Source organism: Micromys minutus (genome assembly GCF_963924665.1).
Source record: "Micromys minutus genome assembly, chromosome: 4".
Classification (NCBI taxonomy): Eukaryota; Metazoa; Chordata; class Mammalia; order Rodentia; family Muridae; genus Micromys; species Micromys minutus.
In genome coordinates, this window is record NC_137973.1 from 68,151,129 (window position 1) to 68,166,023 (window position 14,895).

At 40.9% G+C, this 14,895-nt stretch overlaps 1 protein-coding gene across 2 annotated transcripts in view; it reads left to right on the plus strand.

The window, feature by feature from the left end:
* PPP3CA (protein phosphatase 3 catalytic subunit alpha) overlaps positions 1-14,895 on the plus strand; it is a 249,078-nt gene that overhangs the window by 195,214 nt on the left and 38,969 nt on the right. For both annotated transcript variants that reach the window (XM_080916518.1, XM_080916517.1), the window contains exons 5-8: positions 1,152-1,297; positions 4,304-4,443; positions 11,037-11,114; positions 13,553-13,647. In XM_080916518.1, coding sequence (XP_080772644.1) covers positions 1,152-1,297; positions 4,304-4,443; positions 11,037-11,114; positions 13,553-13,647 — 459 coding nt within the window. The remainder of the gene's footprint in view (positions 1-1,151; positions 1,298-4,303; positions 4,444-11,036; positions 11,115-13,552; positions 13,648-14,895) is intronic.

Consider the following 14,895-nt stretch of genomic DNA (forward strand, 5'->3'; position numbering starts at 1 on the left):
CATAATTTAATAATGTATTTGGATCATATTCAGTCTTCACTCCTTTACTCTTCTCTCTAACCCCTCCAAGGTTCACTCCCATCTCCTCCAACTGGGTTGTGTGTATACTCCTGAGTGGGGGGCCATCCAGTAGAACATAGTCAACTTACCACAGCCCACACCCTTAAAGAAAACTGACTCTTCCCTCCTGGAGAGGCAGTCAGCTGCCCACAGTGCCTCAGTTAGGACAGAGCTCATGAGCCCATTCTTCCTCTTTGCTAGAAGTGGGGCACAGCACTTGTATGAGGCAGAAGTTGGAGAAGCTGAGAATGAAACCATGCCTTCTGAACATGGTAGGAGCCCTGTACCCACGAGCTCACAGTGGCTGCGGTAGTCTACATGAGACTTGCAACAAGGTCAAGCCAGAATGTAATTTTTAATTATAAGTGTTTTTATCAAGTGACCTATTGATCTGAGCTAAAGTTTTCATGTATGCCACAGCACAGAACCAGTGTTTAGAACAGTAAGTCTACACTTTAATCTTGTGTCAGTCAAGAACCTCTGCTTTGGAGCCCTATAGATGTCAGCTGACTTCTAGGACATTAGACAATGAAAACGGCTGCCTTCCCTTGGATGCTTTCAGCTGTTTTCCTTTTGTCTGTTTTCCCCATTGCTTACTGAAACTAATTCTTTTTCTCCTCTGTAATTTGGTTTTATACTCAGTGAAGCAGAAAGACTTTCCTAAAAGCGTTAGCTGAGAGTCAGTATGGAGAAAGCAGAACTCTGTGAGGCAGAAAGGGCTTCAGAGGGTCCTTGGCAGTTGCGTTTCTACAAAATCTTGTGGGAATACCAGCCAGCTTTATGGCCCTTTCTGTTGTGTGTGTGTCTGTGTGTGTGTGTGTGTGTGTGTGTGTGTATGTGTGTGTGTGTGTGCCTGTGCATGCACATGCATGCGCAAAATATATTAAAAGGTTTGCATTTATATGACAGAAATAAAAAATATTGTATATTAAGGCTAATCTACAAGTCTTAGAAATTATATTGATTCTGTTTTAGAGTGTCATATTCACATTGTCCTGGCAAGAAAATATTTAAAAAAAAAGAGAAGTTTCAGTGAAATGGCCCTCGTAATAAAGGCATGGGAGTAAATGTTTGCTTTTTGCATTTCAAAGGTAAAATAAAGTATTCAGAACGCGTTTATGACGCCTGTATGGATGCCTTTGACTGCCTTCCCCTGGCTGCGCTGATGAACCAACAGTTCCTGTGTGTTCACGGTGGTTTGTCTCCAGAGATTAACACTCTAGATGACATCAGAAAAGTAAGCTCTGTTATTTTCCAAGTCTGCTCCTCATTCCTGCTGTGGTCACTAGACAATCTTAGTTGCCTTGCCTCTGGAAGGCGTGCATCCTATTCGGTTACCATACGGAATGCACTCACATCTCCAAGATTGGCATCCAGTCTTTCACTTAGGGACTGGGGATTGGCTTATCCACTTGGCACATGTCATTAAAAATATCTATATTTGATCTCGAAAGTATGGAGGCCAGTTCATTTTCTTTTGTCAGATATATCCTTCATACTCCCGATACGTTAGAAGACATTACTTGGCCCTTGAAGAAAACCGCACAGCTTGACTTTTGAAATGTACTTAACGGTTTTTGCTGTTTTCGTCCTTACGACATAAAATATTAAAGTCAGCGTGTAGCAATAGCAAAGATCATATTGTTTTGACGGTGTTGGATAAATGGGTGAAGGAACGGTAGAGATTTGCAGAAGCATACAATCACCTGGTGTTGGCGGTCAGTTTTGTTTCCCAGCAGAGGGATAGCAGGGGTGGAATGAGCAAGTGCATTCTTTCCTAAAGCAATGCACAAATGCATGGGAGTGCTGCATTTATGTTTTTATGTGTATAATCCTGCTAATTGCAGCAATGGGAAACAAAGATCTGAATGAGTATCAAAAGAATCTCATTGAAATTTTTTGGTGGGACACTCAAGTCCCCTGAAGACAGCACAATGAACATGTTTTCTGTTATCTGTACCTATCCTTGTAGTTGTCTTAACCTGTGACATTTATGTGTATTAATGAATAGAATGCGCTGTGTGGTAACCCGGGGATAAGTTTCAGCATTAAGCTTTCAGGCTAAGAAGCCAAAGCTACATCTTTCCTGCAGGAATTACCGATGTATAAGGAGGGACAGACATCTCCTCCTTCCTTTAGAGTCCTAAGAAAATGGCTTCTACATTTTCCAGTGCAGAAGGAAATATGGACATAGTTCTGATCTCCTTATACTGTTCTGGCCAGTCATTTTAAAAAGAATTAATTGCTTGAGTTATTCTGAAGCGCTGTGTTTCAACTATTAAAACTGAGATGTGGCATGAGTTCTGCCTGAAAAGTACGTTCGAGCTGGGGTTTGTTTGAGCCTGGTATAATTAAACACCAGCTTCAACCAAGTAGGCCAGTAATCTTGATATCCGTGAGTATACAGTATCTGCTCATGTAACAACTTACTTAAGATTCCTCATGTATAGAAGAATTCTGCCTAATGGGTGTGTGTTAAGAAATATCCTATGATGTTATCTGAATAATTGATACTTCTTTCTAGGTTTCTTTTTTAGCCTAAATGTTTTATTACTGCCTCAAATTTGAAAAGCATCTACAAGTTAACTATATAAGCTGTCTTTGAATAATATTAATTTAGTAAGTAGTATTTTTCACTGTGTTTAGTGAAGAAGTCATTCACTCATTCTTACATACTAGGAATATTATAGCTGATCATGACAAGGACAATGGAAGGGACAGCAACACAAGCAACCAAGGCTGACTTGTTAAAACATGGCTGGCACCACAGACGTGTGTAGGTTGTCCATAATTGTTATTTGTAGAACTCACAGCACTGAGGCCATAATCTATCAAATCCTGAATATATTTCTACTTACTATGTTTCTTTTACAATGACATTAGTGTTGGTCCTGATCTCAGGAAGTCAAATATCCAAGTCCTTCCTTGCACACTCTGTCATTACAGTGCAACTGACATTAAGTTACCACCTTCCCTCTCAGGGATTGGAGGGATTATGTATTCTTTCTTATTGAAAAGTACATGGGTTTGTTGTTGTTTAAAAATCAAACAAGGTGCTAAAGAGATTTCCATGGCGCTGGATCAGAGGGTGTATCCCAGCGTGTCAAGTGACTTACAATAACTTGTAACGTCAGCTCCAGAGGATGTGTGATTCTTTTTTCCGGCCCCAGTGCACACCTCACTGCATGCCCAAACCGGTGCACAGATACATAGAAAACACAGCTGAGGTTTTTAATTTTTCCTTTTTATTTTATGTGCATAGATGTTTTGTCTGAATTTATGCCTATATCAGGATGTCAGATCCCTGGAGCACAGCTTACAGCTGTCACATGGGTGCTAGAAATTGAACCCTGGTCCTCTGGAAGAACAGCCAGTACTCTTATCTGCTGAGACATCTCCCCAGCCCCAACACTTTTAATGTCTAAAATAAATCATTAAAAATCAAACGAAAGCACATTAAGTAATCCCCATCAATGCCCTTGTATGTGGGACATTGTGACTCTTCCATTCTCTTGCTGTGTGGTACAGAGAGCAATGGTGACTGCTCAGTGTTTAAATCCTAAAAGGGAGATCATGACAGAGCAGTTTATCACTGGAAATCACATGTCCTATGAGGGCCTGTAGGAAGCTGGTAAAGCATGGAAGTGTGACCATCCCTGATCACTTTCCCTCCATACTCCTATCAGTGCTGGGACCCACTACAAGATCACAAGTCCTTCAGCTAGAAGCATAGGTTGGCACAAAGCAAGAGGCTCTTCTCAAAGGAAAAGCCACCTGTGCTCAGAATCATTCTGTCAGATACAAGAAAATCAAGTCACAGTAAATGCCAATCCAGATTGTAAAGGACGGTTCTCTTCGGGCAACAAACAGCCTCAAGGTCAAGCTTCTCCTTCACAGACTAGATGGGGATAGATTTAAATCATGGTGGAGATTGTGTCATTTGAGTGGAAAAAATAAGGGAACCATTCTAAGAAAATGGGCAAAGTGAAAACAAGATAGTGCTAGGATTAAAGGGGTGAGAGACACAGAGGAAGGGATGAGGGGAGATTCTAAGTGAGTTCAACATGAAAGAGAGGAAGGGAAAGCCAGGGAGTTTAGAGGAGGGGGAGAGGCGGGGATGGGAAGAGGGTTAGATGACATTTCTACCTGTCTGAGATGCTCATCACTCAGAGCTGGGCTGTGTGTTCTGAATTCTAAGTGTCCAAAGATGAGTATTTTGTGCTCTGTCTTCTATTTTTCTTAGTTAGACCGATTCAAAGAACCACCTGCTTATGGGCCTATGTGTGACATCTTGTGGTCAGACCCCCTGGAGGACTTTGGGAATGAAAAGACTCAGGAACATTTCACCCACAACACAGTCAGGGGTTGCTCGTACTTCTACAGGTGAGGAGCCTGCGTGCTGGAGTGTCTGCCTTACAGTATCGGAGTTTTTGATGTGATCCGTGAATAAATAGATGTACTGTATGGATGCCTGCGTATAAATGCTCGCATATGTATTGTCTGTGAACAATAAGGAAGGAATGAGAGCCGGGGCTGAGAGAAGGGGATGGCTGCAACTGATCAAATGTACGAAAAAGTGTCTCTATTGCATGAACTGTGAGAAAGTTTCATGACTAAGAAAGACCTTTTTTCATCTATACATGTGATTGTGTTCTACCAGTTCTTATAACTTACATCAGAAAACTAACTTCTCCTTGCTTGACTAAATCCTACTGGGTTTGTTCTTACATAGTTTCAAGGGTCCGGGGCTTCCTGGCTGGATGAGAACCATCAGTTACAGAGTTCCCAGGCAACCCAGCAGATAAGCCGCAATGAAAATGTCTTAAGAATGCATTTCACATTCGCAAATGAGACTTGAATTACCAAGCACTTAATAAAGGAATACAGAGCATATTTGGGGTTCCGGGTATCTGGGCCACTTTCCTAATGGGACACTTCACTTTTAGCTGTTCCATCTGATACTCCGAAGGTCATTTGGTTTCTGTGCACGTGATACAGTAGTGGGGATGTTGGTAGAAGGAAATCTATTGTGAACATAATTGGGAATTTTCTATTCAAGAATACATGTTGGGTTTAAGCTTTATTCTATCTGTTAACTTCAAATGTAACCCTGATGTTTTATGGAAATAATGGTCATTTCCACCAAGCAGTTGAAGCCAAAGCCTCTGAGCAGCAAACTCATGTGCACACCAACAGTGTCTACACTTAGCTGGTAACATCCTTTGTGTAACTGGCTATTCTATAGTGGGACACTTTGTTTTACACGTTAAATTTTATTATGGATGGAAAGTTTCCTTTTTACTCTCACTTGTGGGTATGATCAGGGAATCCGTTTTGAACAAAAAGTCATACTCTGTGTCAGCCATCATACCGAGAGTGCCTTTTTTTTTTTTTTTTACACATCAGTAGTGAAGCTTATTCTGAAATGAAGTGTAAGGTTACTTATGATCTTCTCTTTTGGAAGCTGAGATGCCAAGGCCTATGAGTGTGTCAGGGTAAAATGATCTATAATTCCAAAAGGCTTAAAGCTTCTTCTGAATAATTACTCAACTTAGGAGTAACATTCTGTGAAGCTGTCTGTCATTGTAGTAAAAAGTTGTTTGAAGTAGATTAGTGCCAAGTGTTAGATCTTCCAAATCTCGTGTTAAATGCCCCAATTATGTAGGTCTCTGGGTTACCTGTTGTGTTTCACTAGAATAGCACCATACAAACACTAAACAGGATTTTAATGTTGTATCATGTTGTATTTACCCACGGTACAGCACTCTGTTCTCAGTCTTCTGGGTCATCTAGTCAGGAAAATCTTACTCTGAATGAAGTCCCTGTAAGCTTACACACTTGTGCAATATTTTTGTTTTGTGTCTTAGTCACTTTTCTATAGTTTTGCTAAGATAGCATGACCAAAGCCACTTATAGAATAAAAGAGATTTTGGTGCTTACAGTTTCTGAGGACAAGTCTGTCACCATTATGATAGAAAGCATGCAAGTTAGTAGCCATGGCACTGGGAAGAAGCAGAAAGTTTACATGTTTTGACAATAATCATGAGGCACAGAGAACTAACTGGGAATATTGTGGACTTGTGAAACCTCAAAGCCCACCCCTAGTGACACACGTCCTTCAACAAAGCCACGCCTCCTAATCTTTACCAAACAGTTTCATCAGCTGGGAACTAAATTTTCAAATATTATATGGGAGCCATTCTCATTCAAACCAACACATTCTGTGAACATAGAAAAAGATAAAATATTATGTATCATGTAGACAATTAGTTAAGTACATTCTCATACTTTTACTCTCCTGATTATATGAGTATCTTCAGTGATGTTGGTGTTTAGTCTTAACAAATATGATACTGTGTTGCTGAATGTCTGAATCCACAGCTTGTAACACCAACTGTTGGCAGAGGATTCTGGTTTAATAGTTTGTCAAAGGGAAAGAAAAACATCTCATTTGCATAGAACATTTTCTACTTTTGTTTTTAAGATCACCTTGAGAGTATCAGAGATATTTTTTTTTCAAAATGCTGTTTTAAAGCTTATCTAGACAAATACAGCTAGCATAAAATTAATGAAGAAACTTAATGGTCATATCATATTGGCAATAATTTTATTTTGCATATTGCCATATAATCTGGATATTTAACTTGATATGCCAACATATATACCGTGTAACATTTTATCAGGGCTGTGGATTATATAACAGGTAGTCATACCAGAAAAAAATATGTATCATAACAGAAGACCCAGATCCTACCAAGAGTTTTCTATGAAGATTTTTCTCTCCCATATGTCACATTCCCATACACACACACACACACACACAAATATAGATATAGGGCAGGAAAGATTAATCAGCAAGTAAGAATGTATACTTCTCTCGCAGAGCATCTGACTTCAGATTCCCGCACCCATATCTAGTGAACCAAAACCTCTGTAAACCTGGCTACAGTGAGCTCCAACACTCCTGGTCTTGGATATCTGCATGTACACACACACACTCACACACAATTGAGAAAAAAAGAAATCTAAAATTTTTATATGCATCCAAATGATTTTTTTTAATTTTTAATTATGTTCTTGATAATGCTGCACATTTGTCTAATTTATTCTGGTTACTTTCTCACGTCAACCTCTTTTATCTCCCTCCTTCTCCTGTCATCCCACACACCTGTCCCTTTCCCAGAATCATGGCTGTTGACATTGTTGGATGACTCATTTGATTTAATCGATTTCATACTCATGACCCCTGAATTGGACAAAGTAATAGAAACAAAAAAGTCCTTAAAACTTGCTTCTCTCCCTCACCCCAGGATTCTCATTAAGTTCCTAATTACAGATCATATGTTGAACCCTCAAATGCAGAACTGTTCACATAGGTAACCGAGATACTGGATGTAGCCCAGTGTTAGAGTGGAGATCGGTAAGGACTGTGACATATGGAAGAGAAAATCTTCATAGAAAACTCTTGGTAGGATTTGTGTCTTCCGTTACCAGTTTGTATCTGAATCTGATGAATCATGGCAGCACTGTATTCTGGATTTTTTCTGCTTTTCAGTGTCTTAGCTAGTTAGGACATTCTAACATTGGTCTGGGAATCTAGTCTTGAGATGCACTGATGTGACTATTAGGGTGCCCATGGCTCTACCTACAGCTCACTTGAGCCCCACAGTGGATTCCCCCAACTCTTCATCACTCTCAAGCTTCTCTAGTTCCAACCTCCCCTCCTCAATTTGTTTTACCCTGTTCTTTAGAGTACTAGATAGGCTCTGCCCTTCTGCTTTTTTTTTTCTAGGTCTTCTTCCTAAATAACCTTCTAATCTGAAATCACAGTTATCTATTTTATTATCTGCTGAAGTTGAACATTCATTTAAACCATTTCTTGTGATTTTTTTAAAGATTTATTTATTTAATGTATATAAGTACTCTGTAGCTGTCTTCAGACACACCACAAGAGGGCATCAGATCCCATTACAGATGGTTGTGAGCCACCATGTGGTTGCTGGGAATTGAACTCAGGACCTATGGTAGAGCAGTCAGTGCTCTTAATCATTGAGCCATCTCCCCAACCCCCATGTCTTGTTTCTATATCCAGTAGAAATGTATACATAAGGATACCAAAAGACAAGCATAAAATCGTTCATTGTATTGGCAATCATATCCAAGAAATGGAGACGGTTCAAACACTTACTTATTAGGATAATAAACTCTATTGTATCACAACGTGCAGATAAACGTAGAAATAGCATCTTTACCGTTAGATATATAATCAGTGCCAACATAGAGAAATGATATAGGTAGGATGTTGATGAGCAAAGACCATCAACAGTCATAATGAAATGAACTCAGCTTACAAGAGAGCTCATCTGTAACGCTGAAAGTGAAGGTGAGAATCACAGGAAGTTCTGGGTTGTTACGAATTAGTGACAGAGTTGCCCTGTGTGATAGGCCACCATCTTCTGATCTGTGATCTTTCTTATATAATTATGTAACTTCAATAAAATATTAGTCTTTGAGTTTGAGTTCAGCGGTGCAGCACTTATCTGGCATACAATAAGGACCTGGGGTTGAGCCCCATCAACACAAAGAAAGAGTTTGCTTAAGGAATAACTGTTTGCTACTTATCAAGATGCCAGAGAGGACTGGGTTCTGCAGAAGTTCTGCAGAGTTGACACCTCTGCATCTAAGATCTAAATTCCTTAGAGGACCCTGGGGCAAAGGAAAGACACAAAAAGTCCTAGGAAAAGAAGGATGACTAAAGCCCCAGGGCACCCCAGGGTTGAGTACCTATAAGTAGACCCAGGCAGCAGAAGAGTAGAGCATCTGGACACGCTGGAAAGGCCAAGAACGGGGAGAATGACAAGGAGGAGGAGGAGGTGGTGGTAGTAGTTGCATCTTCCTGTCTATCCCATGGCAGGGTCTGCTCTGCTGAAGCAACCAGGAGTACCAGTACCACCTGCATCCCCCACCCACCCACTATGCTTGTCTGCCCTTGTCGAGTCTCTCGCAGTGGCTGCACATGAGCTCCAGAAATCTGCCAAGCACTCAGAAGAGTGGAGAAAGCAGTGGGTTCCCTCTGCTGGAATTTCCTATTGCTAAGGGGTAGATCTATAACCTGCTTCATATAACAGTATGCTAAGTATCAGGAAGGGCTGAAGTGCACAGGGTAAAGACAGTTATTTTGTAGGCCTAGGGGTGAGGGAGACTTACCTGGAAGGTTCTTATGGAGTCGTTTACCTCACTGTGGTCTTATCAAGAGGAAAAAGCATACAGGGAAAGTATCTGCAACGGCTTATGCATGCAAACACATTGTAGTGATACCCTGCAAGCAAAAATCTGGATTAAAAAGTCTAAGGTGTTTAATTCAGAGTCTAACGTCTTATTTGATCTGTTGGAGGAATATAAATAAGGAGGCACGCAGACTGAACCTAGCTTCTCTGCAGTTGCTCACGTGTTCTCTGCAGCCCCCTCTGTGCAGAATGCTACCCTCCCTGCCACATGCTTATCACATCCCTCATAGAACCTTATGCAAGGGCAGGGACTCAGTGTTCCTTCATGACCTCCAGACCAGAGGCGGGGATGGGGGCGTGCTGCCTCGCCCTGAAATACAGAACTCATGGACTGTTTCACCTCTGCGGTATTTTAGTGCTTTGTAGATTTGTAATTTTTTAAAATCATATCAAATGCTTCCACCTGATTTGTAAAAGCCTTCATGATGGAAGGAGTACGTCACTCTTGTCATGTCACCCTACGCAGCCTGGCTGCCTTCTGGCAAAGGGAGCAAATCATCTTCCTGCCTTACATCTTCATCCCTCTGTGGAATCACTGAACCCAGAGCTCGGATGCAAAGTCCGCACATGCACCGGTGTGCAGACGGACTGAAACTCCTCACAGTTTGCCGAACAACTGAATCCTTTCTACAATCTGCATTAGTTAATTTCCCCTGCTTTGACAAAATTCAGGGCAGAGCAGTTTGAGGAGAGCAGGGTGCAGCCCGCAGGGGTGCAGAGGTCAGGTGCAGTCGGCAGGGGTGCAGAGGTCAGGTTGGCCACAGCAGCAGCTGTTGCTCACATTACTTCAGCTCCTCAGTCAGGAAGCAGAGAGAGAGAGACAGAGACAGAGACACAGAGGGACAGAGAGACAGAGAGAGAAATGCTGGTGCTCAGCTTGCTTTTCCATTTTATTCATGCCAGAGTCCTCCCCCAAGGAAACTGCCACTACATATAGTAGATCTGCCCACTTTGATTAGCCTCCCACACAGATATACCCAGAGGTTTGTCTCCTAGGTGAGTCTAGTACCTGCCAAGTTGACCATCACTGTTGACCATCACACAGTTGATATCTTAGATATGTACTATCTTAGAAGTATTTGTTTTCCTGTAGACTGGAGAATTTGTGCAAATCTCACAGACACCAAGTTTGTCCCATATGCTAAGTTGTTTTTTCAAAGTACATTTTTAAAATTTATAAATGTATCCACATGCACATTTTAGGTCCTAGAAAATATTTGTTGTTTATTTATAAAATATTGGTTTTCTGACCTTAATTTCAACTGTCTGAAGTGAACTCCTTTCAATTTTATTTCAAGGCATCTTAGAGCAAAGGCGGAGCAGTTTTAAACAATATTTCCAGCTTGCATTTGTAATCTGGATTTCAGTTATAATGAAGTATTGATATTGCAGCTTTCTTTTTAATTTTAGTTTTATCTATTACTCTGGGTGTGTGGTGATGGGCGTGTGTGTGAAAGCAGATGTGCAGGCCGAGGCGCACATGTGGAAACAGAGGACACATTTCAGGGGGTAGCGTCTTCCCTTCTGCATGTATTGCCTCATATGATGCAGAGAGGAACCTGGCCTCAGAAGCAGGGACCTTGTTTCTCGGGTTGTGCTGGATCTCAGCAACATCTGCATATCTGTGTGATCCACAGTGGCTCCTGAAGACTTCCTAACCACCTCTTCTTTTCTCTCCGTGTCTGGCAGTTACCCGGCTGTATGCGACTTCCTGCAGCACAATAATTTGTTGTCCATACTCCGAGCGCACGAAGCCCAGGATGCAGGGTGAGCAATGATGAGGGGTTGTAAATGATGAGCATTTGTCAGGTGATCTTCCACTACCTCGGGCAGTGCACACACCTCGGCCAGGCCCACATCCAGAAGGAAGTACTTTTAACATGGGCTTCTAGCAAGACTGATACGATTGTCAGGAAGGGCGTGGCTGCTGATGTCTGCTTTTACATTACACTAACAAACTATAAGTTCATACCACACATAAGTTTATGGACCTCCTTAAGGTCTCTCCATCTTTACAGTGAAGAAGTCTCTTTCATTTGCCTTAAAGATTTGTTTTCTTAAAGGCACCTCCTCCTACTTCCTCCAATTTTTGCAGTTACTATGATGCCCGGGAGATAAATCGTCATTGACTGCTTCTTGGACTCAGTTCACGCTGTGAATGAGCCTAACTAATATTTAAAAGACATAACAAGTTGTAGAGTTTCATGGGCGTGACACGCAGACATTTACCAAACAAAAGAAAATGAAATAGATATTCTATCAAATAATTCTCCAGAATGAATTTTGTATTTGGTGAACTCTGGAAACTCAGTTTTAAGAGTCTGGAAAACTAAGAAATGTCAAGTGTTTACCTTAAGTAGTTATGACCCTGAGTGAGAGATAAAAGGGAGCTTCATCTTAGCAATTGAGTTCTTACCTCCATTCCTGTCCGTTTCAATCATGGGGAGGCCTTGGATTGCCTTTAAAAACAAAACAAAAGAAAACAAAACAACAACAATGAAAAAAACCTTCATTCATTGAATTTTCTGAAAAGTAAAAGCACTCATTTTTAAAATCTGTGTGCTGAAGTGGAATATTTGTGCCTTCCAATGGTGGCCGTTAGCGTGCATGTCCCTGACACATGACCGAGAGTCAGGTTCTTCGGAGCTGTGACTGAGCAGGTAGAAGCTGAGCTTGTGTTGTATGGTCGGTGTGTTGCTGGGATCACTGAAGAAACCTGTTTCTTCATGCACATTTTCGGGGCTGTTCACGCCTCTTGGGTTGCAGTGGGCCATGTTATTTTGGGTGTCTTTTCCGTCAGGTTAGACATTGAGAACAGATGTTTTTTTTATCACATTTCATACGGGAAATGGTTTACTTAACCAACTAATATAAATTAACATCAAATATTTTTGTTTAAAATGAGCTTTTGTTTAAAATGAGGAAATTGAGAACACATCATATAGTTTTGGTTTTTGTTGTTGTTGTTTTTCATTTGTTTTTTGTTCTCTTTTCTGAAGGGTAGGAACACCTGTGCCTTGATCCACATTACTCTTACCTTAGGAACCCACTGCTAACATGCAGAGTCTGTGATCTGTGCTGCCACGCTGCTTTTGAATAAACTTTTCCTTCGGGAAGGGGAAAGTCATACTCCCACTATGACAACCCCTGCCTCTGCCCCAATAAAAGCATAATTTCATACACAAGATACATCGGAAATAGCTTAAAAGGTTTTTAATAGAGTGTTTCTTTTGGGAAAAGTCAATGTGTATTTCCAGAAAGAAAAAGAAAAATAAAAATCTGCATAAAATTAAACCTTTAAAGTGGCTGTCTGCTTAAAGGTACAATTTGGGCTACTTTTAGAACTCAGTTACCTTAAGATACCAAATAAATAAATAAATAAATAAATAAATAAATAAATAAAAAACAAACAAACAAAAGCAAAAAACAAGACAAAGAAATGATAAGATTTCATTGTGTAAGAATGCTTCTAAACTGATATTCCTAAATTTGTAAGATAGAAGTCATAAAGTGTATCTTCTTGGTGATAAAACAAGAGCCCCCACCTCTAGTTCGTTTTTGGTAGATAATTGCACTGTTATATTATGAATTATTTTTAACCTGATTGAGAGAGAGTAGCAGGATGGCTACTCGTGGATGTTCATTACTGATTGATTAATCCTCACCCTAGTGAGACAATAATCTTTGCTCTTCAGACACCAGCAGAGCCTGGTAATAAATAAAGTTCTAAAATAGAAAGTCTCAGTCAGTAAAATTCATGGTTTAATGAGACATTCGTTGAAGGAAAAAAAAATATCACTGTGTCTTAGGAAATCACTAGTCAAAGGTTCATATGTAGCCTTATATGAATAGTTTATAGAATGCCTGGCCCGGGCTTAGTGGTTCCTCTCTCTGTCTCTTTCAGCTGACTTGATTGGCCACTCTGTGAGAACCACAGTGGCTGTGGCAGCCTCTGTCTTTTGTGTTGAACACCTGAAGATGAATTAGAACTCTACTGAGTTCCACCCATCCCTGCAGTTTGCCACGTTTAAAAGATAAACCCATTTGGAAAGCACATGTGTGATTCAGATTAGCATTCTCCCAAGATAGATCGGCGCCTATGTTCAAAAGTCTTAGAGACAAAATGTAACTCATTTTCTGGTTGCAGGGATGTGAATTGGTGTCCATGTTCAGCCTGCTTATGACTTTGTGCTTGTTGTCTGTAGGTACCGCATGTACAGGAAAAGCCAGACAACAGGCTTCCCGTCTCTAATTACAATCTTCTCAGCACCAAATTACTTAGATGTGTACAATAACAAAGGTGAGTGTGACTCCTTGGTGATGTCTTAAGTAGTTTGTGCCTTCACGCTTAAGCTGATTTCGAACTGAGTGTTAACATTTTAAACCAATCTTCTTTATGCCAGTCCCTTCCGTGCTTAAAGAAATGGGTTCGAGTGTATGGGGGTGGAGCCTATGCATGGATACTTTCAAAGCATTATCTACCTTTTGTTTAATGTATAGTAGAGATGCCTTCTCTTCTAACTGGAGGGAACTGTGAATCATTCTCATTTAAGAAGCTACATTTATATACTTGATGTGTGATTGTGTTTCTTCTACCGAAAAAGTAGTCACAGCCTAAAATTCTAATTCTATTTATCGTACTCACTTTCTGAGCTGACCAAGTGCAGGGTCAATTACTTAATAAAAAAAGTCTTAGCTGATGCTCACCCTTCCTCTGTGAGGAGCCAGTGCCTGTAGCCAGTTGCCTCTCACAGAATCCCTCAGGCAGGATGTCGTGAATCAGAATAGAACCCAGAGTGTGGCACTTTGTTTATGAAATGCCCTTCCTACCTGCTTTCTGAGACAAACAGAGAAGCCAGAGTGCATCATATTTTTCTATAAGGAAAGGGCAGAGGAAGGGGTTGGGGCCTTCCTTTCTCCAGAATGTTGTCCTGATCTAAAAGTGACATGCCCTCCCTGATTCAGAGCAGATGACAAAGTGTGAAGAAAGGATTAAGTCTAGTTGCCATTGGTCTGGGTATTTTGAATGTCACATCTCTGAGTGTCATTTTTAGAAATTATGAAAAAGAGAAATCATTCAAGTAATATATGAGGTGAAGTATTGTTCAGGCAGGGTGGGGGAAAGGAAGCCTTGTTTCTGAGCATCTTTGAAATTGGAATTCAATCAGTTCCTGTACTTTAGCTAATGTGAGAGATGTCTTCTCACAGAACGTGGGATACAAGCCTTGGCCCCAACAGTATCCAGAAGCAAGAATAGGCCACCTTTCTCAGTAAGAGAACTGAATAAATGGTAGTGAAAAGCAGGGAAAGGGTATTTCATCATGCCCATATTGGGAACAGAGACAGAGAGGTCTACTGACCCTGCCTACTCTGTCTGCACGGAACTTCCTCTTGCTCAGAGCCAAACCCTGATGCCAGTTCCATCTAATGCTACCAGGAATAATGACCCCTTACCGCTCTCTCTGCATCCCTTTTACCCGCGGTGAGTGGACTATATGCTCAGACCTTCCTCTCGATCCAGAGAGGAAAGAAGGCTAAATGGCATGTG